Source organism: Chlamydotis macqueenii, chromosome 1 (genome assembly GCF_036417535.1).
Source record: "Chlamydotis macqueenii isolate bChlMac1 chromosome 1, bChlMac1.mat, whole genome shotgun sequence".
Taxonomy (NCBI): Eukaryota; Metazoa; Chordata; class Aves; order Otidiformes; family Otididae; genus Chlamydotis; species Chlamydotis macqueenii.
Window position 1 is genome coordinate 201,533,000 of NC_141556.1, and position 24,065 is coordinate 201,557,064.

The 24,065-nt window shown below is 36.5% G+C and overlaps 1 protein-coding gene across 2 annotated transcripts in view; it reads right to left on the minus strand.

Annotated features, from left to right (window-relative positions):
• Positions 1-24,065, minus strand: part of ARHGAP42 (Rho GTPase activating protein 42) — a 166,550-nt gene that overhangs the window by 29,246 nt on the left and 113,239 nt on the right. For both annotated transcript variants that reach the window (XM_086739604.1, XM_086739605.1), the window contains 8 exons: positions 22,112-22,222; positions 14,667-14,771; positions 10,740-10,869; positions 7,931-8,031; positions 7,111-7,220; positions 3,474-3,552; positions 2,401-2,440; positions 1,113-1,175 (listed from right to left, as the gene is read on the minus strand). In XM_086739604.1, coding sequence (XP_086595730.1) covers positions 1,113-1,175; positions 2,401-2,440; positions 3,474-3,552; positions 7,111-7,220; positions 7,931-8,031; positions 10,740-10,869; positions 14,667-14,771; positions 22,112-22,222 — 739 coding nt within the window. The remainder of the gene's footprint in view (positions 1-1,112; positions 1,176-2,400; positions 2,441-3,473; positions 3,553-7,110; positions 7,221-7,930; positions 8,032-10,739; positions 10,870-14,666; positions 14,772-22,111; positions 22,223-24,065) is intronic.

The window sequence follows — 24,065 nt, forward strand, 5'->3', positions numbered from 1 at the left end:
CCATGCAAAATAGAGACAGTCAAGTCCCAATTTACCAGTAAGTTTCAACTGTTGGGGTTTTTTAATAGCACGGATACTAATAACAAATAATGTTTGAAGTGCGACATTCACAACACAGCATTTCAGCATTCCAGTGATGATAATTTTATTGTTTTCAATTGCCTTTTAAAATCAGCAGGACTTAGAAGTCTTCCCTTGTCTCCACTTTAGGCCTTACCATTTAAAAATTGCCCACTTCTCCTTTGGAAAAAACATTCCAAAGTCTGATCACACTTAGATAACTTAGGTATGTTGTCTTGAAACCTTTTTTTTTTTCCCCAGAGAAAAATGCAAGCTGTAAGCCAGCAGTGATTCAAAAGCTACATAACATTGTTACCTGAGAAACTGAATTCATATTGGGCTCCGTGTTGCACAGAGAGATCACACAGCTTTTGTATTAGAAGAGAATTGCATACTGACAGCTCAGTGCATGGACAGGAAAAGGTTACCTCTTTCTATGGAAGATGATACAGTCTTAGCTTTTCATTTGAAAGGGGATAATGAAAAACTTGCTGTGATTTGCAAGATATCACCTCATCAGGAGACTGATTATTATTTTCTTTTTGTACATTTGCACTACCAAAAATGAGTTTCTAAACATTTTAAAAAATGGATAAGCAATGTGAAGATGAGTGAATAAAATGATAGGAGTTATGCTCTGCAAAAAAAGATGTACCAGCAGAGAATTCATGCCACTTTTTGGTCTTCAGGTTTCACACCAGAAATCAAAGTTGGGAGCTGAGGCTTCCTACAGTTTTACTATGAAAAAGTACAATTTGGTGCACACAAATTAAAGAATAAAGATGTGTGCAACTCTGTATTAAGTTGTCTAAACAACATGAAATTATAGAAAATGTTTAAAAAACCCACTTAAGCGATACATTAAAAACTGTTGTTGTAACTTATGACAACAGTTTTAAGTGTAAAGCACACAGATAAAATGCGAAAAATACAAAATAACTGATGGACACACTCCAAAGCACAGTTGTAAAACATGCAGAAGTAACCAAAGTAATATTTGAAAAAAAATGCTCATAATAATCTAATACATAATTTGTGGATTTAATACACACCTCTTGTTTCTACAGCATGAATACATTTCCTCACAAAGTTGAAACCTGCTTCGTTTAAGAACACTACAAAAAGAAGGAAAAAAGGTAATTATTTTCTAACTTAACAATACACAAAACCTGCGTGCTTAGCTTTATTCACACATTAGTCAAAAAGGACTGATACGTATCTATCCATGACATTATGATACTTTTTCTGCAGTAGTATTCTTGTAGATGTAGCCTTAGCACTCAAAATCCATCTGTCTAATCATTAGTGTATCTTTAGGAGCAGAATATTCTACTGTCTTTCTCAGAAACCCATAGCCCCTCTCTACACACGGCTGAAAGCCTGTTGCTTTAAAAGTAGATTCCTATACTCCCTTCCCTCTGTTGAGGAAAAAGCTTTTAAGAGTTCAGGACCTGTATTATCAACAGAATATATTCACTGGTTTTAACACAAAAATATTCGTTGTTCCTTGGACATGCACATAGCTGCTCATGAAACGGTAACACAGCAAAACCATCTTTGTTATTGACTTTAATTAGTGAGTTTATTTCAAGTTAATGCACCTATCATTAATTTTTGTACCTTCAATGCTCACTGCTCTAACTAGCTAAATAAAGAAGATCTTAAAGCAGCATATGTGTCACCATTAAAATAAACACTATCATACAAAAAACAGAGGTAATGGCTTAAATTTTAGATTTCCAGAGTCTCAAATCTACCTCCTGTGAAGATGTATGTCCATATCTGACACATCTCTCTCCCTCTGACATACATACACACACATATATAAATTATTTTTATGCATTTGTGTTAATAACATATATGCCTTAATATAAAGTTAACACAATTATACACATAAATCCCATAATATCTTTAAATATACTAATTTTATTACTCAGTATATGTGTTATAGGTACATATACACCTAAACCCAAGATGATGTGATCCATAGAGGGATATTATCTCACCACACTGGCATGTATTTACCTTTAGGTATACAGACAACTGATAGAAATTTTTAACAGATTTGTTAAATATATTGTAGCTTTGAAGCCAATTAATTTTTCTTCCAATTTATATTTGATAGTAATACAAAAGTTGAAGGCTTTCTCACAGTTTACCTAGCTTAGGATGTGCTTTCATGTAATCCAACCATGTAATCCAGCAAACAGTTAATTCTTAGCAACCGAAAGAAAACATAAAATAATTAATCTCTCTCTCTCACACACACATGTATCTAGAAACCAGGACATTACAGAAATCTAGCAATCTTTCATAACTCTACATAAATAAAGAGCTTACTTTCTTCCTTCTTGCTGATAATGGCTGGCAGTGTGTAGATCTGTGAAAAAAAAAAACAAAAACAAACAAACAACAAAACCATAACATGTCAATGCTTGTGGTTTAAATTCTTTATTGCCAAGTCTGTTGGTAGTTCTTAAGCTAGCGGCAATATGCTCTGTATTCGCTTGCTGCTAGGGGAAAGCCAACCTTGCCTTTCACCTTCTCTCGTCCTTTACCCCCACAGCCATCACAACAGCCCTGTGCTAGGATCTGAGCAGGTGAAGAGGGCAACAACCCACTACTTCGGTTGTGTTTGGTTGTGTTTTACACAGCTGACCTTCACTGTGGGGGAGAAAGCAGAGGGCCAGTGAGACGTGTTCCAGAACCTATTCATACTCGCCTTGAGATTCCAGATTGACTAGGGATTTAATACCATTAAATTTATAGTAACCTAAAATGTGTTAGGAGTCAGATCTGCAAACTCCAAATGGGTTAAATTTCAATACAACTACTGATCTAATTTCTGTACTGTTTCAGTCAAGCAAGAAGCTTGTAAAAACACTCATCTACCTCATAAAACTGATCAACCATTTTTTCCCCTTGGATATAGGTCTGGCATCACTCATTCAGTGACTATTTTAAGAGCGGATTAATAGTGGGAAGAAATCTCAGACAAGTCTGTCTGTTAGTAGCTTTCAATACATTGTAATGCTCTCTGCAGTGCCTTTCAAGATGGTGCTAATTGTTTACCCCATGATGCTGCCCAAAAGACGGTTTGTCTTTACCAGTGCAGAAACTACCACTTCATAAATGTTATCAGAACAATGAATCTTATTAGACAATGTTACCATATAACTTAAACATTAAATATCCTAACATAAAACAGTAATATATAAATAAAAGCTTAAATTCACCAATAGTTCTGCTTTTCTACTTTGTACCTGTCTTCACTGTGTATTTGCGATAGTGTCTCACAAAGAATAGAACTGTATGTGCCTGTAACAGAGTATCTGAAATGCCTACTAGCTTCTTTCTTTAATATGCATGCCAGAAAACTGTAAAAAGAAAAGAAAATGAAAAAATATCCTTACTGGTTCCTTTCCATCCATAGCTTCAAGCCAAAGTTTTCGGTTGGATTCTGAAAAAGCTTGCAATGTGATGATTCCAGGTCTGTCAAAAACATACACATATAATGAAGTTACTGATTTCTTTTTCTCAAATAGTATCCAAAATCAGAATCCAAATGCATATTGACTTGAAGTGAATACATAAAAGACAGAGAGAAGTTAAAGAAAGTTGATGGCTTCTGACATAACACAATAACTTTGAGCTAGATTTAAAAACAGGCCTGTTTTTTAAAAGTTTAGTACAGCAATGTGTAATTTTAGATGTCTGGTCCTAACGGTCACAACCCTCTAATAGGCATTAGGCAATTGCATATTGCAAGATGAGTCATATACCTGCAAATGGGATCAAATATAATCCATTTTTCAGTGCAGAGATGCCTAGGGTAGAAAACTAAAGGGTAAGATACATCAGCTCAATTTTACTAAATATGTCTACACCTGAGCTGGTTATCTACACTCCGTCCACAGCAAATGAAGAGAAGTAGGTACTTTTAATCTAAAAGTTAGCATATCTCTAAATAGATTTCTCAAGTTGGTCAAAAGAAATGTGTCCTAAAACAGTTGCCTACAAAGAGCGCTTTGAGAGAGTATCTTAAGTATGGAGATGTGTAGGGCCTATTGTGACAGGATTAGGGGTAATGGTTTCAAGATAGAGGGAGGTAGATTTAGATTAGACATCAGGAAAATGATTTTTACAATGAGGGTGGTAGAACACTGGAACAGGTTGCCCAGAGAGGTGGTGGATGCCCCATCCCTGGAAACATTCAAGGCCAGGTTGGACGAGGCTCTGAGCAACCTGATCTGGTTGGAGATGTCCCTGCTCCTTGCAGGGGGGTTGGACTAGATGACCTTTGAAGGTCCCTTCCAACCCTAACCATTCTATGATTCTATGTAAAGCCAACTGAGCTGAGTACTGTCATGCTGGAGGAGTTTTTTATTTGAGAAGGTTCAAAAAAACCCAGTTCTTTCTGCTGGCTGTGCTCTAATCACTATGATAGAAGTCAAAAAAGTGGTATATCCTTTCTGTTGATGAAGCTTTGGCACTGCATAGAAAAAGAGTCACAGAAACTAGAGAGGGGATGAGGGAACCTCTCTTCCTCTCTAATTTTGATCTCTCTTCCTGAACTAATTATATGAACAGACATGTAAATACAAATAATTTGTATTTGTGATTATAGACAAATGAGTTCTTTAAAAAATGCTTTGAAATTAATTCACTGATTTGCCAACGTAGAACGCCCAGGAGATAATCCATTTCAAAAAGTCCTCCTCCCACATCAGTGTAGTGTGTCTGCTCAAACTTTCAGCAGACTGTCCAAAACTCTGTTTTTCTATGGTAGGTTCACAAATAAAGGACGCTATAATTTTTACTAGGTATTCATCTTCCACTATAAAAATAAACAACAGAAAACCACCATCCTTTTCCACCTCTTCTAAAAGACCTACATTGTGACATTTAAAAAGCATGCAAGAAATTAACTGGACAACATAAAATATCACAATGTGCGTTCCCACACGCACACCAACCATTCAAGGGGAGGAGGAAGCTCTACACTTACACATAAAAATGCAAAGCTGAGTATTTGGTTTGCTATCTGCTACCACAACTGTAAAAAGATACAGTGAATTCAGATTAAGATGTAGAATTGTTTTTCTATTTTCCTAAAGTGTAAATTTATTTCCAATTTAATATTCCATCTTGCTACCTACCCATAGATACTTACCTAAGAATTTTTCTCTCAAAAAATTTTAGAAATAGAAACTGATTTTTTTTTCTGCTCTCTATTGTGAATACTGCTTAATATTTCAGCTAGGAAATTGCATTTATACTTCTAGTCTCTTAGTCAGCATGTAGAGAAATAACAGAAATTTGTGAGTGTCATTTTACTTCAAGCTTGCTTTTAGCTCTGAGTTTCTGATTTAACCTGTTGACCAAGTTTGCAGTCATTGTATAGCACGTTTTGATACTCAAATTTCTAACACTATAATCCCTGAACACTCGTTTCCTAAAAAAAAAAAAGCCTAAACCAACTTAAATACATTTTGAACAAACTTGCTCTCTAGTTACTGAAATAGTTCATAATTTCTCAGAAATTCAAATTACTTTCAAGGTGAAACACACTTTTTCATGGTAGCTTTTTATAGCTCCAGATAGCTTCAGTACAAATAAGATTGTGTAACCTTTAGAATAGTTTTTACAAGAAGTCTGAGCTGAAAGTAGCTGTGAAAAACACCTAAGTAAATTTGAAAATAATTATGTCAATTAGAAGGGCTTACATTGTGTGTTCTCCATTAGTTGCTCACAAGGGTTTCTTTCAGTTAACATGGTTATTTCATGTCTATTTATCTCCTCTGCTGACTTGTACAAAAATTTACTATTTCCCTGCTGAATAGTAAATCCAATTGGAAAAGTGAATTTTCTACCAGCCCGTGAAAGTTACATCCTTACAATAATGACCCAGTAACTTTGTATTCTACTCCCTTTTCAGTCTTTTGTCCAAGTTTCCAGAATGCCTTTAACTTACAGACCATGCAGATTTGTAACCAATCAAAATCTCCAAAAAGGAATAAATAATATGCAAAAAGTGCCTATAACTATCTCTTTGACGAGAACTTGAAGAACTGCAGATGGAACTATTGTTCTGTGCAGTTTTCTTGAACGGTGGACGTTCTCGTAAAGGAGCGAGAAGGGACACCACTCACTTGTCAATATGTTTCAATGGTACTGCCACAGATGTGTCTCATAAATGCAATTCTACGTAGAAAGAAGCAACTACCAATTTCAAACTCAATCTGTCAATTCATGCTTTGAGAAGGAGCTTTCAAGACACGAATCAGTCTCATATCAAATAATTCATACCAAATTTCTATTTCTTAAACTTGAACTCACTTAGAAGTCTATCTTAGAAAATAATGTCTTACATTTGAAAGTACTAAAGTAGCCTCAAAATTATCATGTAAATACAGTCATTCTGAACAGAATTTAAAATGACAGCAACAGTCATAAAATATGTCTTAAGAGAATAACTATAAAAGTCAGTCTATTTATCATAATTTAAGGGAAAAATTCAATATTTCTCTTTATTCTCAAGACTGAAAAAAATACTTTTACAAAGTACTGTGTACATATACTTCAGACACAGAAAAACTGTTTTCATTTATCTTACATAATTAGAACATCCAGGAATAAGAGAAAAAAATGCAGAAGTAATTTTTAAATAAGAAAAATGATGTCCTAGAATATATTTCTGAATGAAAGGGAGATTAGTACAAAATAAGCTTATTAGTAAGTATTTATAAAAATATTTATGATCTATTCCTAAGAGGCTAGTCAGTTGTGCTAGAGGTTCTGTAAGAATTCACCTTGTATCTGTATGCAAACATAATGTAGTTAAGACAACACACAGGCAAAGTAGCGAATTCTGTTAGAAAAAACAGGTATGAACAAATAAGTACCAAGTATTGAAAGCCTAGCTTGTCTGGATACCAGCATATTGAGAAATACAAGTTCCTATTACAGAAGTAATTATTATATATTGGTTGCAAGTGCTTCTATTTTTAATTATTTTCAATTTGTTAATAAAATGGAAAAAAATCAAACCTCTCAAATACTTCAATATCGAAACAGAAACGTTTGTCAATAGAATCTGTCTTTCTCCTGATGCAAGATTTTAGCTTGAATATTTCTGGTGAGCTCGTGACAAGGCCGTTCTATAAAACAAAACAAAACAAAATTAGCACAGGCAGTATGCTGATATACCTTGGCTTCATATCTTAAATTTAACTGCATGAACAGTCCAAAGAATAAGCCTTAAGACACAAAATCCTAGAGATTAAAATTATTTAAGAACACATACAATAATTTCTCTGTATACAAAGTAAGACTACTAAGTTACCAGCTTTCTGTCACATATTTGTTATTTAATCATTAATGGATTGGTGGATTGTTAATGATAACAGAGTCTTAAAGCAATTTCAGTTTAAATAGAGCTAAGTTTGAATTAATTACCAGTTTGTTACAAATAAATATTGTTTGAGTTTATCACTCTGTCTAATTTATTTTTCGTGAGTTTGTGACACACAGGCCTCACTGACCTGCTCTGGTCAAGCCTGCATTGAGCATGGAGATTAAACTAGATGATCCCTTCCAAATCTCATCCATTCTATGATTTTCTGCAAATAAGATTTCCCATGCATTTGCAACCACCACATCATATAAGTTATTTAGTATGTGGTTTATGTATGTTTTAAAAGAAATGTATTTATTTAAATATTTATCTATGCTATATAAGACATGCATTGCTTCACGAAAAGAGCCTTATGCTTTGTTCACCATTTTTTTTCTTTTAACAGTTTCTGAATGCTTAATAGAAAAGATGGAATATACAGTTCACGTATGCATTCGTGCATGTGCAACTCACCACTTTTCCACCAGACTTTGTTTCAGCTATACTCATTGTAAATGTTTTTGTTCCTTTGTCGTAAGTGCAGTAATGTTTTACCCATGTAAATCCAAGAGGTCCTAGATTAAAGAGAGATAGTATTAAAAATCATTATTTTGGCTTTTTATCACTATTTTAGTTGGAGTCAAACAGAGTAGAGGAACGAAACATAAGAGCATCCACATGAAGCCCACAAAATCTAAAACTCCCCTATTTTTTTAATTCCAACACGTTGTTCAGGTATAACTTTCAAGCATTGCAGCTTGATCAGGTTGCCCAACGAAGTTCCAGCAGACCAATTTTCTTTGGGAACTGGATGGGTAACAGTATTTTACTAGACAGGCAGAAGACAGGCAAGATCCTGAGGATTTTTCTGGCTAGGAAATGTTTTCACTCCCAGATTACCCAGAGCTTTGCTCAGGCATTGCTGTGAACCTTCAGTCACTAATCTAAACACAACACTCTCTTGAGATTAAGCACAATGGTATTGTAAACTTTAAACCTAGCTTAGATACAGGTATTTATATTGTGTTCTTAGCTGTGAGGACAGGGATCAAATCCTGCTGCCATTTCTATAATTCTCTCCACATCCTAGAAGTACAGCCAAGATCTCCCGCAATTTTCTGGGGGAAAAGAAAATTTTACTGTAGCACAGAGAACAAGATAAGCTCCCAAGATTCTTATGCATACATCTAGAGGTGCGGTGCACTGCAGAGAACAGGACAATTCAGGTTTTTGCAGTGTGACTGCTTCCCCTTGGGCCAGAAGATTACGGCTATAACTGCACTGGTTAATAAACCATGCTGGCAGCATTCACAGTCACTAGCTAACACATAGTCAATAGGTAACTTGGACAAAGTTTCTTGATTTTTGAGGACAGGAAATTGAGCACAGAGTGTGGGATATTCTGTGCAAGCTGCTGTCAGTGGGAGAGTACAGCCCCATTTATTTTACTCGCATTGATAGAGCTTCTGGGTACTCAGTTGCAGAGACCAAACACAACGGCTGTGTGAAGAGGTACCAAGAAGGAAACCTGTTTCTTTCCTCTCGGACAACAGAGCCTGGCATTCAAACAGCCCCTCTCTTGGAGCCATCACAAACACAGGTGCCAAAGTGAAACATACAGCTATAATGCAGTATTGTAACTGCTGTGTAAAGTCAGAATAGGAAAGGACTAGATGATACTTCTTACCAACATGTGATTTTCCAATTCATTTCAATGGGAGTTACTCATGGGAAAAATACGATATTTATTTTTCAAAGTACAGTATACCTGGACCTCTTAATTCTTTTTAAAATGAAAGAGCTCAGAGTTAAAAAAAAAAAGTAGTAGTATTTTAAGGGTTTTGTGTTTGCTTTTTTCAAAAAGATGTAAACAGTTAAGTAAAAATGGAAGGTATTAAAATCAAACCTAGTTTTGCTATAGATACAATGACTTTGCCTTCTAAATGTAGCCTTCCACACAGGTGGCAAATACATGAGAGACTGCCTCAGTCTGGCAATTCACAAACATACATGTCGAAATTTACCTTGGAGAAAGCTCTCCCATGGCCTGCACTCTGCAGGACAGTAATGCCACGAATTGACAAGTCAGCTGGGTACCCAGCCTCAGAAGTTTAGCTGTTCTGTTCGTATACTGTAACTGGTTTTCACTTAGAAAAACAAAATCTGTAATAATGCTAAATCAGTGTTTCCTCTGATGGCATTTCATTAACTCTTTTAGCATCTATAGGAAGGATAAGCACTCTCAAAGTAGTTTTAGATGAGTTTAGAAGTCATTGTTTTTTCATTGAAAACAATAACCTGAAACCTGCATTGCAACTTTAAGTCTGTTACTCATGACAGTCCATGTGAGTAAAAACAATTTATGGTCTACTGCCATTTTTTCCATAAATGTCTTTACCACCATGCATATCACTAATAAATATATACAAGATTTAGTTTTATTCTCAAGAATAGCAAGTATTTAACGTAGTTGTCCAAATTTGACATGAGCATATGGGATGATGGTTGTAGGAAAGTAAACCTGCAAGACAAGGAAATACACAAGTACCTTCCCACTGACACAGCGATTACAGACCCTGTTACTCTCAGTCCAGAATAAACTAATGAACAAGTTTATTTTCAGTAAGAGGATGTCAAGTTGACCTCTCACTATTTAATGAAGCACAGCATGTGCCCAATGCTTCACTCCTTCTCGCCCTCCCCTATTAGCAGGGCTCAGTGTAATTTCCACTTAACACAGGTTTCTTTTATCATTATTACTCAATTAAAACACAGAGGGTCTTCTTAAAACTTTCAGTGCTACTGAAGGTAGAAGTGGCTGAGGTTAACTATGATAAGCATTGAGGTTTTTCTTTTAGCTCACATATGGAATAAAGATTAATTGCATCATGTTATTTGGAAAATCAATTATCTGTAACTCTATGTAGTCTCTGGAGTTATCATCTAAAGGGGTAGCAGTGAAGAACTGAGGTCATATAGGGTCAAGACTGACACAAGAATTTTATATCCAGATGCCTTCTATTAATTTTTAGATTAAGAAATTAGGTGCAAAGTTGTATTTAACAACTTTTGCATGAATATCAAACTTGCACAAGCATGTACAAACTATCTCAAAAGATTGCTGTATACTTCTCTAGTGTCAGGCTGATTCCACAGCAAACAGAAAAATGAATAAATAAATATATAAATCTGAATACCTCATGCTAACTAAACCATTTTTTCATCCTTGCATTTGTTGCTGTGCCTTTCAGAACAAATTAAAAGGTACATCTGTTTTACTCACGTTTCTCCTGCACATAGAGATAGCCTTCCATTGTCCATTGACTCGGTGGTCTGTAATCCTGGTTGGCTGCTTTCATTCTTTGCATGAGTCTCTCCACTTCCTGCCTAGTGCTTTCAAAGTTATTCCGGGTCTAAAAGATGGAAAAAGAAACAAACAAAACCCCACATTATCTCATGCAAGTACTAAACCAACAATGAATAACTAATTACTAATAATGTGAAAGAAACTGCATTGGACATGAACAGAAGTATTTGCCAGAGACACAAAAGGAAAGAAAAAAGTAATAAAGAATAATATTCTTCTTTGCTCTAGAAGCCTAGGAATAACACAGTAATGAAGAATTCAACTTAAGTACACAAGATTAAAGGAAACATAGTTGAGAACAGTAACATTCCTCTTTCTGCAGGTCACTAAACTCAGAGAGGAGGTCACTTCATATCTTTAGGTATGCTTACACAGTGTTTTGCGGACAGATGCAGGCTTTCTCTCTATGTACTCTAGGATACAGACAGAAGCCATACAACTAGAAGTTGCTGATAGCACAGCCCCAAACTTGAAGTACAGGGCAGAAAACACTAGTTTGGGTTAATGCCAGGCTAACGTCTCTAGACGGCTGCGGTCCCCTCCACACGTGGAAGAGACAAATGTACTGTGTATCCGTACCTGCAGCAATACCACAGCTGCTGATACTCAGAACAGTCAGGTTACCAGCACTGTCATGAACTTTTTCTGACAGGACTATGCAAACACCACAGTTAAGTGTAACACAAATATGCCAGGTAAGAAACAGATCACAAGTGGCAGAACTGTGCCAAAAGCATGGAAGAACTGTCTGTACTGCATGTGAAACCAGGCATCTGGCCAAGCAAACAAGCAGGCACAAAGGTGGGTTATTCATATTTTCTAACATCTATATGCATGTAAATGGACATTTTTCTTATGAATTCAGCAAGGTCAGGGTTTCCCACCACACACCTAGCATGGTATAGCAGAGGAGAATTATTATGAGGTGCCACTAATATACCAGATGTTGAACAATTTGTTCCGACAGGCCATAGAAAAAGAATAAAGATTTTTGTAATGTTTCTGCAGTCATCTTATGGATTCTAATCCTGACTAACGAGAAAGATACTCTCAGGACTTCATACACTGGTGAATACTTTCCCCTTTCTGTGGGCCATTCACATAGTTGCACGGTACTATAATAATATGTGTTAAATCTTCTTGAAGACAAACATTATTAGAGAGGGAGGTAAATCTTCTCTGAACAGACCATACCCTTAGGGTGAAGTATCAGTTCAGACCAAACTTAACAGAGGTCATTTTGAGACCTTCCAAAGGGACATACCATTGAAGGGAGGAATGTCCCCATTTTGAAACCTTATCTCTGTTTGTCTTTTTGGTTTTTAATTGCTACTTTTAAGCAGGACCTCAAATTAAATTACAGAAAACAAAACCAAACGGACATACAAAGTATGCCACTGGCCAGCTGAAAGAGTAACAACAGGTTATGGTGACCCGTTAAGAGCTGCTGGTCTGCCACTACTCTGCTACTCCTACGGCTGTTACTGGTCCTGCCCTAATCTGTAGAACAATTTTAAGAATAGAAACAGCAGTTCAGGTCAACTATTCTCCAAGACCTTAACACACAATGCAATGGAGAGTAGAATGCTACAATAGACAGGCTGGACACAATTTTCCCTGAACACTGTCCTCAGTTCATCTTTCCCTACATCTTTCACTTCAGTCTGAGGCTGGCTGATACTCTGAGTGACAAGTCACTGGATAGCCCAGGTGGCAAAGGAAAGCTGTGAATCTGTATCTGGAGCCAGAATTCAAACTTCTGTGTAACAGAACTGACTGATGTACTGTATCCCACTATATCTTCATGTATATGTTTCTCTGATGTATAAATAGAATAATATAAATATAAATAGAATAATACATTGTTCCTTCCACCTAATTTTAGATCTCCCTCTACCTCTGTAGTCTATTTACAACTTCAAGTCGTACTTATGTAAAATTTAAGAAGAGATGAAGTTTAACTATTTCTTAATTAACACTGAAATTGAAAAAATCCTTTAATAATTCTGTTTCTATAGATATGAACACAGAAGATACTAACATATTCTGACTTACAATGGCAGTTTTGGTCTGTGCTGTGGGCTCATGCTCATCTCAGAACTTGCCATATTGAAGTAAATAAATCTCTGGACTGAAGCACATTTTTCACCCTTTCACTGAAACTGTACTCTGCAACAACACTGACCCCTTGTGCCTTTATCTGAAAGAGTCTTCGTAGCAAACTGAAAGTAGCAAATACATAATTTGAAAGAACAAGGGGCTGAGATGCTCTACAGACAGACAGCATCTGCATTTCGATCCAAAAGGAAAAGGTTAATCATCCAGGAAGTTTTGCCTTATTTCCCCAAGCAGTATTTTAAATGGGATCTATAACTACATATGAACAGTGGACATAAAAGGAGAAGGTGCTACGGAGGTGTGCTGCATATGTTTAATGGCAGCAAAACCTGTATGAGTGCAGTACTCCTAAGAATGCAAATCTGCATTAACAGTGCTAAAGCAATGCCGTCTTCCAACTCTGAGCCAACATATGCCTCTCTAATAGTGAGATGCTACAGGGAAAATGTCAAGTGTTTTATCTTCCAGTAACCCACAGGGAATAGCAGTTGACCACGGTAAAGTGCTCTTGTACACCCAAACCTGTTTCATATTCCTTAAGTTCAGTGGCCAAGGCACTATCCACAAAAGCAGATGTCAGATCTTCTAAACTGTTGCAGCTTCTTTGATTCTAGTGGAGCTACAAAAATTTCTGTTCAGTGCGTTATCTTTTCTTGAAAGAATGAAATGGAAAAGAAATTAAGTCACTCCAAAAGTACACCATTTGGAGTAAACAACAGCATGACAGAATTCTTTGACTTTTAAAAAAATTATTCTGTATTCTGAAGTAACTTGTCATGAAAAATGTAGAGCTCACCCAATATTAACAGGTTGAACTTCACTTTTTGTCTTAAAAGCAACTGATAGTGGTTCTAATGCAAATAAGGTATAAAGGCCTTTTGTATCTACTTGTACGTGCTTGGAAGTGTAACATTTGAGTTACAGAGTGAAATAAATATTCATCTGTATACAGCAGTTACGATGAGTGGAAGAGTATGTTGATTAAATGCATTTTTGTTATTTCTGAAAGCTATGGAATTTTTGGGCACAGTTAATTTTGTATGGCTCTTACTACCAAATTCAGACCTATCTACAGTGAAAGATGCATCTGCTCAGCTGAGAGTAACCCTACACAAATAATAGATCTTTTCTTCCAGCGGAACTTAATGCTCATGAGAGCTGCTCACCATGGAGGAAGGCCTCACCAGTTCTCTGATGGGGACAAAATAAATCCAGAGAACAGCCAGAGCATGGCTTCTAGGCATGTTTTAAATACAGTGGGAAGCTACCAGACAGCAGGACAAGCTTTTTGTAGCAATCCGTTATCTTAAGTAAACAAACTGCATCACTGTACCAGTTGGACCAGTTTTGAGACATCCACTTACTCCAGAAGAAACGACCCCCTTTCAAGAAAGGTTTAAACATGTGTAAATGCTATCTGGACTACTGTGTTTTCTAATCAAAACTTTGGCTGCTGTCCTGCTTTTCTGGTTCTCACTCCCAAAGTTTTGACCTGGAAATCACAAATTGACTACTTGAAGATTAATTTTTCCCAAGTTATTTGTTCACAGGAATCTTCATTACATTAACTTACCAAAAATAACTTTTGCCTATTCATTCATTAATTCGATTTCAGCTTACTAAAACATTCCAAGACCTAGAGTTTCAATAAAGCGCTATGATTCTACTTTAATATCCTGAAATTAGATTAGCAAACAAAATGGTATAAATACAAATCATCCTTACATTCTGCAAATTGAACTGCAGCTGCTGCTTGTATGGTGCGAACTCCTGAGCCAGTTCGTATCCTTCATGGTAAAACGTAAATAATCCTTGAAGAAAGGCCAAGAGCTGAAAAGGTAAAATTGAGAATAATTATGTATTTTTAACATTTTACCTAGCATTTTAATGCTATGTAACACAAACATAATAGAACATACACTAACTTATAAGGAATAGGCATTGCCTGCAATAGTGAAAAAATATTTCTTCGCAATTGCTACACACTTTTTCTATTCAGATGAATATTAGAAAGCAAAAACTAAGGACAATTGATTTTCTATTAGTTTTCAGCAGCAAAATACAGCAAGCCATCAGCAAAAAACATTATGTATTAGCTCCTGGAATGCTCTAAGATTTCATCACTTGCAGTAGCAAAGCTTTGCTGAGCAAGGAATCCATGGTCAGACCGTAGGAAAGGGAGGTGTTAAACAGACTTTTGCATTATGAAGTTGTAATTTCGACAATAATCAATTCACTGTCCTAATAATTTTGGCCAGTATTTCATCTGGAGTCTTTGATGGTGTGCATTTACCAACTTCATACTTTCAGAGTTCAATGTTTTTTTTCTTCAAAATATTTTTTCACTTTCTTCATAGTAATTACTTGGGCTATGACCTATTTTCCACAAATGAGACTCCTGCAAGTATGTTTTGGACAGCTTAAGACAACACAAGAAATCCAGACTATTTCTTCCTGCTCTGAATAAAATGCAAACTCTATCTGGTATGTCTGTGACTGACTTCAAAAGAACAGTTGAAGTCTGTACATATCCAGTTGAAAATTCTTTTTAAAGTTTGCTTTAAAATAATGTTTAAGTAGTAAAAAGTGTAACTAGATTTTCTGAACACTTACTTCAGCTGTTGAATTAATGCATTCCTACCACCTATTAGTTTTAAGAACTTTCTAACTTATTCTGTTCTAAATTTTAAAAATGTTTTGACATTGCCATAAGTCGTCTTATCTGCTATTAAATAAGAAGCATTTAATTTTTTATTACAGACGGTCTTCTTTGTATATATAATTTAGTTTACACACATAAAGAAAACATTTAAAAAAGAGCTATTAAATTGGATGTACAATAACAAAAGCTGTAAGAACAGCACAGATTTATCTTAGTATATTACAGCCATTGAAAAGCTAATCATCTAAGCTAAGTAACTGGCTGTCCAGGCTGCCTCCTAACTCAGTAAAAAACCACAAATATTCAAGAGTATAATTCTTCTTTCTTTTTCAAACTTCTCTTTCAGGATGGGATAAATGATCCAATGGAAATATTTATCTCTCTCCATCGACTACTGTAGTAGCATAGACTCAGGCAACAAAACTGTCATCAGTCATATTTAATGCACTTTTCTTTGTATTACCAGTACCATAGATTATTGTATGTGAAACAGCTTAAAATGTAGCTTTTGCTGTCTTTATATTTTCTTTAAATTTACACTCAGCCATACTTGAAAAAATGTAGTTAAATTGTTCTGCTTCTCTCCTTCCTATTGCTCACTAAGAGACTGCAGTACTAAGGTAACACATATTTCAGGGAATAGCTAAAATGCTTTGCCATTTTAAAGCTCCATCCATTCCAGCATTTCAAGATATTCCACACTCTTTAACGTGCAAACTTCCACAGCTTGACAGATGAGAGATGAAGGACACAGGTCGTTGGGCAGAGGAGCTAACATGATGACTTGCTGCTACCAGACTGAAGTCTTGCTCTCCTCTTCCCGTTCCTTCTCCCTTTTCTCATAAGGCTCTGTCACACATCCCTCCCGCATATCCTCCTGCCAGCTCTGGCATCACTGAGCCCTTCAGTGAGCATCTCTGCCTCAAGACGCCTGCTGTTTGCTGTATGAGTAAGTTAAAGCACTTTGAAGTTAACAGGCCATCAGTGCTGGCACAAACAGAAGCATGGCTGGGAAAGACTTCCTCCTTGCTTTTTACTGGTATTGCAGGATCAGATGAAACCCTGACCTCAAGCAAAGGTGGTGAAAGCCCATGCCTGCCCAGTAAGTTGGTCATGGATCCTGAAGAACTGAAAAGATCCTTGGGCATAAAAGCCACTTTTTGTGAGACCCTCTACAATGGGTGTGAATTCTTGAACCACATTCCACCACCAAAAAAAAAAAAAACAATGAAGGCAACAGTCAAGTGAAGAGCTCCACTGCTTGTGTAAGTCATCTCAGCTTTACCTGATCATCTGCACAGGTCAAATCATTACCTCAGCTAAGGATCTAGCTCTGCAAGTTCAGAGGAAGGTCCAGATACAACAATTTATGTTAAAATCTCCAATTATGTAAATGGATAGAAAGAGCTCTATAATTTTAAGGTTTATAACGCAATTCTAGAAAGAATTACATAAAGGGAAAGAAAAGAAAGAAGATTTTTTTAATGAATAAAGTATAAAATAAGTAAGTAAACTATAATCAAATCTCTCCTCTGGCTCCAGCTTTGCAAAGCCCCTGCCCACAGTCTAGATCCAGTTACTGATCTGCGTCCCCAACTACAGCTCCTTCAGATACAGCAGCATAACTACTCCTGTCCTTACTCTGACTTGCTTCAGTCAAAAGCACGTGGATTAACTTAACCGGTAAGTAGGAGCCGGCTGCTGAACCCATCCCTTTCAGCGAAAGAAGCACTGCAGGAGCAATATGAGTGCTCAGCAAAACCACAGCCAGAGCAGAATGTTAGAGCACACCAAAATTACAATACGGGAACTAGTGAGAGAAAGATGCAGTATGTCAGCTTATGCTTGAATCTTAAAAATCAGTTTAAAGGCCATTTCTGAAGAACGTTCCATAAACTATTTAAATTTCATACTTAAATTTCAATACTTAAAGAAAACCATTTTCCACCATACAAAATGCTTTTACAGAGTACACAGAGAAATACTCAGGAGGAAAATATTTAACACAAGATGGCAGCAAAGCTGAATTTATCAGAAAGCAAAAGAACAGCAGCCAAAAAAAACCAAACCAAACCAAAACAAACCTGAGAAAAATCTGAATGCATTTTAGTTAAAGTACTGCTCAGGTATTCTGGCAGTTGTGCATTGCAGAAGATCTGGCCTTGAGGTTCTCTTGGTCAAATATTCTCTGAGCACTCAGAAAACCAGGAATAAAAGAAATTAAAAATATGCTCATTCTGTGCAAGTCCTAGACCAGGTTATTCAAGTTCTGTGTTGAAACAACAGACACTGAGGATGGTATTTGCTTCTACGTACACGTCACTAGTGGTGGAAAAACGGGGATCAGAAAACGCCCTGTACCCAATGGGTCTCTGCTGTTAAGGCATCTTCATAACCACTGCCATCAGGATACGTACAGCCACAGCATTGCATGAAGGAGATCTAAAAGCCAAGGACTTCTGCGCTAGGCTTATGCTCATAGTGAGGTTTTCTTGTTGCTGGTCTTACAATTGGCAGTGCTGCTAAAGGTAGGTTCATAATTTTAAAGAGATTTATATTAAACAACAAAGAAAAGAAAAATAGCCTTTTTTTCTTAAAAAAAAAATTTTCAGCAGGTATTTTGAGGTGATCTTCACATGTAAAGAGGTGATTTGTTTCACCAAACATCACATACAATGCCTGATATGTTCATATCAACAATTTTTCATTTCAATGAGTGCCTTACAGTTACCTCAATCTGAGTATCTAATCAGTCACACCAATAAAAAGCGAGGTCTGAACTCCATAATACAATGCTACTCATTACCCCAGCACCAGAAGGATTTCAACAGAGAACCTGAAACAAAATCCAACTAGTTCTTGAGACTTTATTTATTTTTATGTAGAGCTGGTGACCTCAAGACTGCCTGGTCATTTCATTCTCACAGGAAGAAGATTGTACTTAGGTTTCGGATAGGGGAAGAATTTAACCTTTGGCCTGCAGCACATCAGCCAGAAGTCCCTGTCTCCCTGGTTTCATTTTATTTATAAGTAGATAGCACCAGAAGGTACTTAGCCATCAGATTAAAGTGAATGTAGTTAATAACGCAGAAAATCCAAGGAAAAGGAAATTGAGTTTAACGTCCACAGTGAAGTCTCACAGAACTGCATGCAATTACAGGCAGGGTTTGTTGGTCGGTCCTTTTTTTTTTTTTTTCTTTTAATAAACACTTCTGGGCTTTCATGACATTTAACGGACCATCCTCACATTTCAGATAGTTAATGCTTATGAGCTCTGTGCCCTGATTCCTCCAAGCCAAGAAAGTCCTGCCGTTGTTGAGGGACAAAGTGGAGCTCTAGGAGGGAGTTTGTAATTCTCCTAACAACCACACCGTCCTGAGAAAGCTGTGTTGGTTTGGACAATCTTCTTTGGGCCCACAAGGGCAAAATTAGGAGCAGAGATTATTGTCACTTTGTTTTGTTGCTTAACTTGCTGCAAAGTAAATTTTAACACTGATTTGTTCTTGAGAAAAAGTTTAAATTCAAGATCTGTATGAAAAACTTTAGGATTTGTTTCTTTTTCAAGATCTAGGAGGATCTCAAATAGGCAGCTGTCAGTTACTCAGACTGTAGTACACATCAGCAACTCCTTGAGACAAGATGTAGAGAACACCAGAGAAACTCAGGGCCTCAGGAGCTGCTGCAAAAGACTACTTTAAATATTAGGTAGATTTAGATCATGCATAAGGAAGAAATTCCTTACTGTGAGGGTGGTGAGGCAGTGGAACAGGTTGCCCAGAGTTGTAGATGCCACATTCCTAAGTGTTCAAGGCCAGATTGGATGGGGCTTTGAGCAACCTGGTTCAGTGGAAAGTGTCCCTGCCCATGACTGAGGGGTTGGAACTAGAAGATTTTTAAGGTCCCTTCCAACTCAAAACATTCTATGATTATAATCCCCTATTCAGAGTACGAGTCATTAACATTTTGTACCTTAAAATCTCTCCCTGCTCTCCTCCAGGAAGGAACATTCTCCACTCCTACCAACTTCTACTACCCTGCTGTCCCAGGTGTAGCCCACCTGGCCATTTTTGCTAGGCTACTTCTCCCACTCTGGTTCCCAGACCATCCTAATCTTTTAGCATAGACAAACTGAAGATCTTGCAAGGAGCTCCAGCAGATCATTTGCTTTTTCAAGTTGTACTCCCATGTCATGAACTTGTCCTTCTTCCACACGGGCATCACCATTTCCTCCTTCACTGCACTAACAGCCTTTTTTTAATTGTTAAACTCTCCTTCAAAGAGTCTATTAGTAACATGCCAGATTGAGAATTACATGGAGACGCAACACTGAGCTGATAAATCAGAGACACGAGCAGAACATGCACTAGAAGGCCCCACAAATGGCAGAGCCCTCGAGGACGAATGTCTATATAGACACACCACCAGGCATCTTGTAGCATCTGAACATCCATACAGCACACAGAGGAAAATGAATAATGTGTAGGTTTTTTTTATATGTGTTTTTCAAGTATTAGGCTTTGTCCTTAGCTACTTGCACCTAGGAGCACATGTTCATACTTCCAATATAACTTACATAAATGATGCATTTTTAGAAAGCCTATTTTGAAGACTTTTTTTTTCCTTTGTCTCATAGTACTGCTGATGTGTATTATAACTTACTTAGCATAGTTTGCCTTATGGGTTTTAGTAAATGCTTTTATGCCAGCAAATTATATGCAACAGAGTGGTAACAAAAAAGTAAGAATTTTGAGGGTTCAAAGTTTTATAATTGATGTTATAATTTAAGCTCCATTTATGTTCAGATTGATTATAAAAAATTCCCATGTGGAGCCAGAAGACACTGGCTGCAAGGGCTATCGCTACCCAGTCAGCAGAGTATTTCTCATACCTGTGTGCAACAAACAGCATACCAGGCTAAAATGCCTACTGATCTGACCCAGGTAAGAAGACTGAGTTTACCAGTAACCTCCCCTTCTTGTTTGCTCAGTATCAGCACTGATGAATTGATAAATCACTCTTCCATTTTAGTAATTCATAGCTGTTGCTGTGATGGCTGACACAGTGTGGGGACAACTCCTGGTCAAAAGGATAAAGCTCAGTATCTCCAGCTAAAATACGTAAAATCAAATTTGTTTTTCCTCTCTGTCTAGCACATAAGATGAAAGATACCCTATTTTAACTATATGCAATTGCACAATAAGACTTCCTGATGTAGAATCACTGTTCTATGATTCTATGTACAAAGTCTTCTCAATACAGAAAGCTTCTATTACTTTAAAGGAACATAAGGTCTCCTATATCAGGGTCAGAGCTAGGTCAAGATCACTAGATTTTTTCCAGGATGTGAGAGTTTCGCAGAAGTAGCCAGAGAGAGACACTCTGGATTAATCTATGACAGGTAGAAAAATGTTCTTATTTAGGAATCCGAGCAAAGTTTTAGTCTCTAAGATTTGGCAGCTGTATGCCATAAAGATAGGATTTCTGTAAGTACTGCTTGCTGAATCCAGATTCATTAGTTTGCATCAATGTCAAACATTCACTATACATTATATTCTCATCTCAGGGAAAGGAGGCATCTGAGCAGCTCTTCTTGGTGACATTGGGTGTTAGAGATGTACTTCAACCTGTTTCAGTCAAGAGTGCTGCTTTGGTTATTAACAAGGAAGCTGAAAGATGGTGTGGAGAGAGAAAAAAGTTATACTTGTCATGTTCCTCTTTCACAACTGCTGCTCTGCTATGTTCACTACGCTTAATGGGAAGGGACAGGTGACATTGGAAGTGCTCTGTCAAGGGCTACAGGTACTAACAAAATAAGGCAACTGGCAAGCTAGGCCTGCATGACACGAACAGTAGTGATACTACTAATATGCCACAGAAATATGCTAGCACATCATATTGAAGCAGCTTTTGGCACTGACTGACCCAGAAGATAGTTAGGAGTCAGGGGTGGAAACACAGTCCAGGAGAAAATCCCAGATCTAAATATGGACTTTGAAAAACAACTTTCTCTTCCTCTTTTATGGTATGTCAACATACGCTTTCTTTCATGTGCAAAGTAAACTGAAGACAAATTACTCCACCAACAAAAAAATAAACTTACCTATCCTACATAAAAACTGTTTTTTCATTTTACTTTGTGTATAACTTGGAAAAACATATGTGTACACTGCCTATGTGGAATATTTAAATAGATTCAAAATTTCAGCCATGAGACCATGGTATTAGGAAACATCCGTTATGTGTTGCACAGACATAACACTACATTTTGTCCCATTAAAATGTTACGCACATTCCAAGTCACCAGCTATTTCACGTCACAGTAGATATGATAATCTTACATAAACCTTTAGTAAACATGGAAAGTGCCCAAGCCAAGATCTTTGTGTCTGTCCATATACAAACAACCTGCGACCACAATTTAAAAAAGGGAGGAAAAAATAGATACTTTAAATTCAATTTTTAGCTTTAAATGCATGCAATTCTAAAGAAAATAAAACATAAAACTTACAGGTTCAACAAATTCAAATTTCTTTTTCTCTTGTACTTCTTGAATTTTAAAAACATATTCTAACGACGCTTCATAAAAGTTCTGATGTTCTCTGTCAATCTGTGTATCTGCCTAAAAGACAAAATGAAATATAGACAACACGAATCTACTCTCATGATTGCTTTAAAAACAGATTTTGTCATTAACAAACAGATCTTACATAAGATTATCTTACGAGCTTCATGGTGTTCATTTTTCTTCCCGAAAATTAGAATAACTACTTAAAATAGCTAAATGCAAGTTTAAGAAGGTAACATTACCCATTTTAGCCTCATGCCTTTTCCCCATGCCTTTTTGATTTCCTCTTCCTTTTTGCACTTTAACATTCTAGTTTTTAGGAGAGCGTGGAGGGAAACAAAGAAAGGTGGTAGCAGGAAGTCTGTCCCTCGTATATGCAAAGTTTAGAAAAAGAAATAGAAGAGAATAGGATAGGAATTAAGGGAAGACAAAAAGACCAATATTTTTAACAAAATGTTTGAGTGTCACATGCACTGAAATATATCTATTTCTCAGCTTCAAAACCTTTCCAAGAAGGTATTTTCTTTCTCAAATAGAGTGTCTTTAACAATGACACCCTGCAACTTATTATTTCATAGTATGAGTCACATGCTCTAGGAATATAAACATATTTAAGTCCTTAACCTCACAAATCAATTATTTTTCTTGCTTTAGTTTTCAAATACAAGAAGTACAAGGCAATACTTGTCAGAAGTGCCTGAATGATACCACTCGACATGAAGATCCAGTATGAAAACAAAGTCTTCTGCTGGAACAACTAAAGAATTAACTCTTATCAGCTGATAAGGAGTAATAGGCTTTTATCCTCAATTTAAACAAGCCATGGGAACAGACAAGCAGTGTAGTATGTGGATAATGCCTAAAGAAGAGATGCAGATTCCATTTTAATTCATCCTTCCTCACAACAAATCATTTTCTCAAGCAAATCCTTTTGGGCTGCATTAGTTAAGTATTGGTCATAGGTTAAAAAGAAATTTTATCAAGTATCGGCAATATGAGTAAAACCAGTTCAGCTTTTTTTGACATATGCCAGTTAAAATATAGCACTATACTTCTGCATATTTTCTAGTTCAATTCTGGCATTAAAAATAACAAATATGGGAAAACTGGAAAAGCTAGATATTGCCTTCACTTAATAGCAAACATTAAAACAGCAAACACATCATAAAAGAGGTTTAGAACTTTTAACAGTACAAATGCAAAAGCTCAGTGCTTTCCCTCAGGCAGGACTTGATCACCAATAGCACCAAACACCACTAATATAGCTTCTTTAGCTAAGGACATGCTAGTATCACGATTGGGCCGCACAACCTCTTAATAATATTGATCCACTTCCCTAGTGCAGTGCTCCAGCACTACTTCAAAGCATGGGCTTCAACAATACGTTTCAAATGATTCAGTACTAGCATTTCCTTCCCATGTCTATAAAAAACTAATCAGGAAATTAAGTACAAAAAATATTATTATGAAGCAGAAATCAAGCACTCAAAATTCTAATAATCAAATATTTTAGCACAGGATTAGCTCTGCCATGTGCCATTCATATAGTGTGTTTAGCTACTGTTTTCTTTGATATCCCATCTTAACAGTTTTATTTCACAAAAAAAATGTATCACAAAGGCAATGCTATATAGCGGAACAGAATCAGGTGTCACCACTCTGGGACATCACCCAGCCAGCCCTCGCTCAGAGAAGTGCAGTCAATAAGCACTTGAGACTGATCTCAGCTCTCACATTTAATTGTAAGCAAATAACAGAATATAGTTTTAATAATGAGCTCTTTCAGGTTTTGATTCAGAAAAAGTCTTTAAATACCTAATTAAATCCATCTCTATTCTGAACAGCATTTAAGCAGATTATAGTTGTAATGATACGGCAACCAAGTGCCATCTCAAAT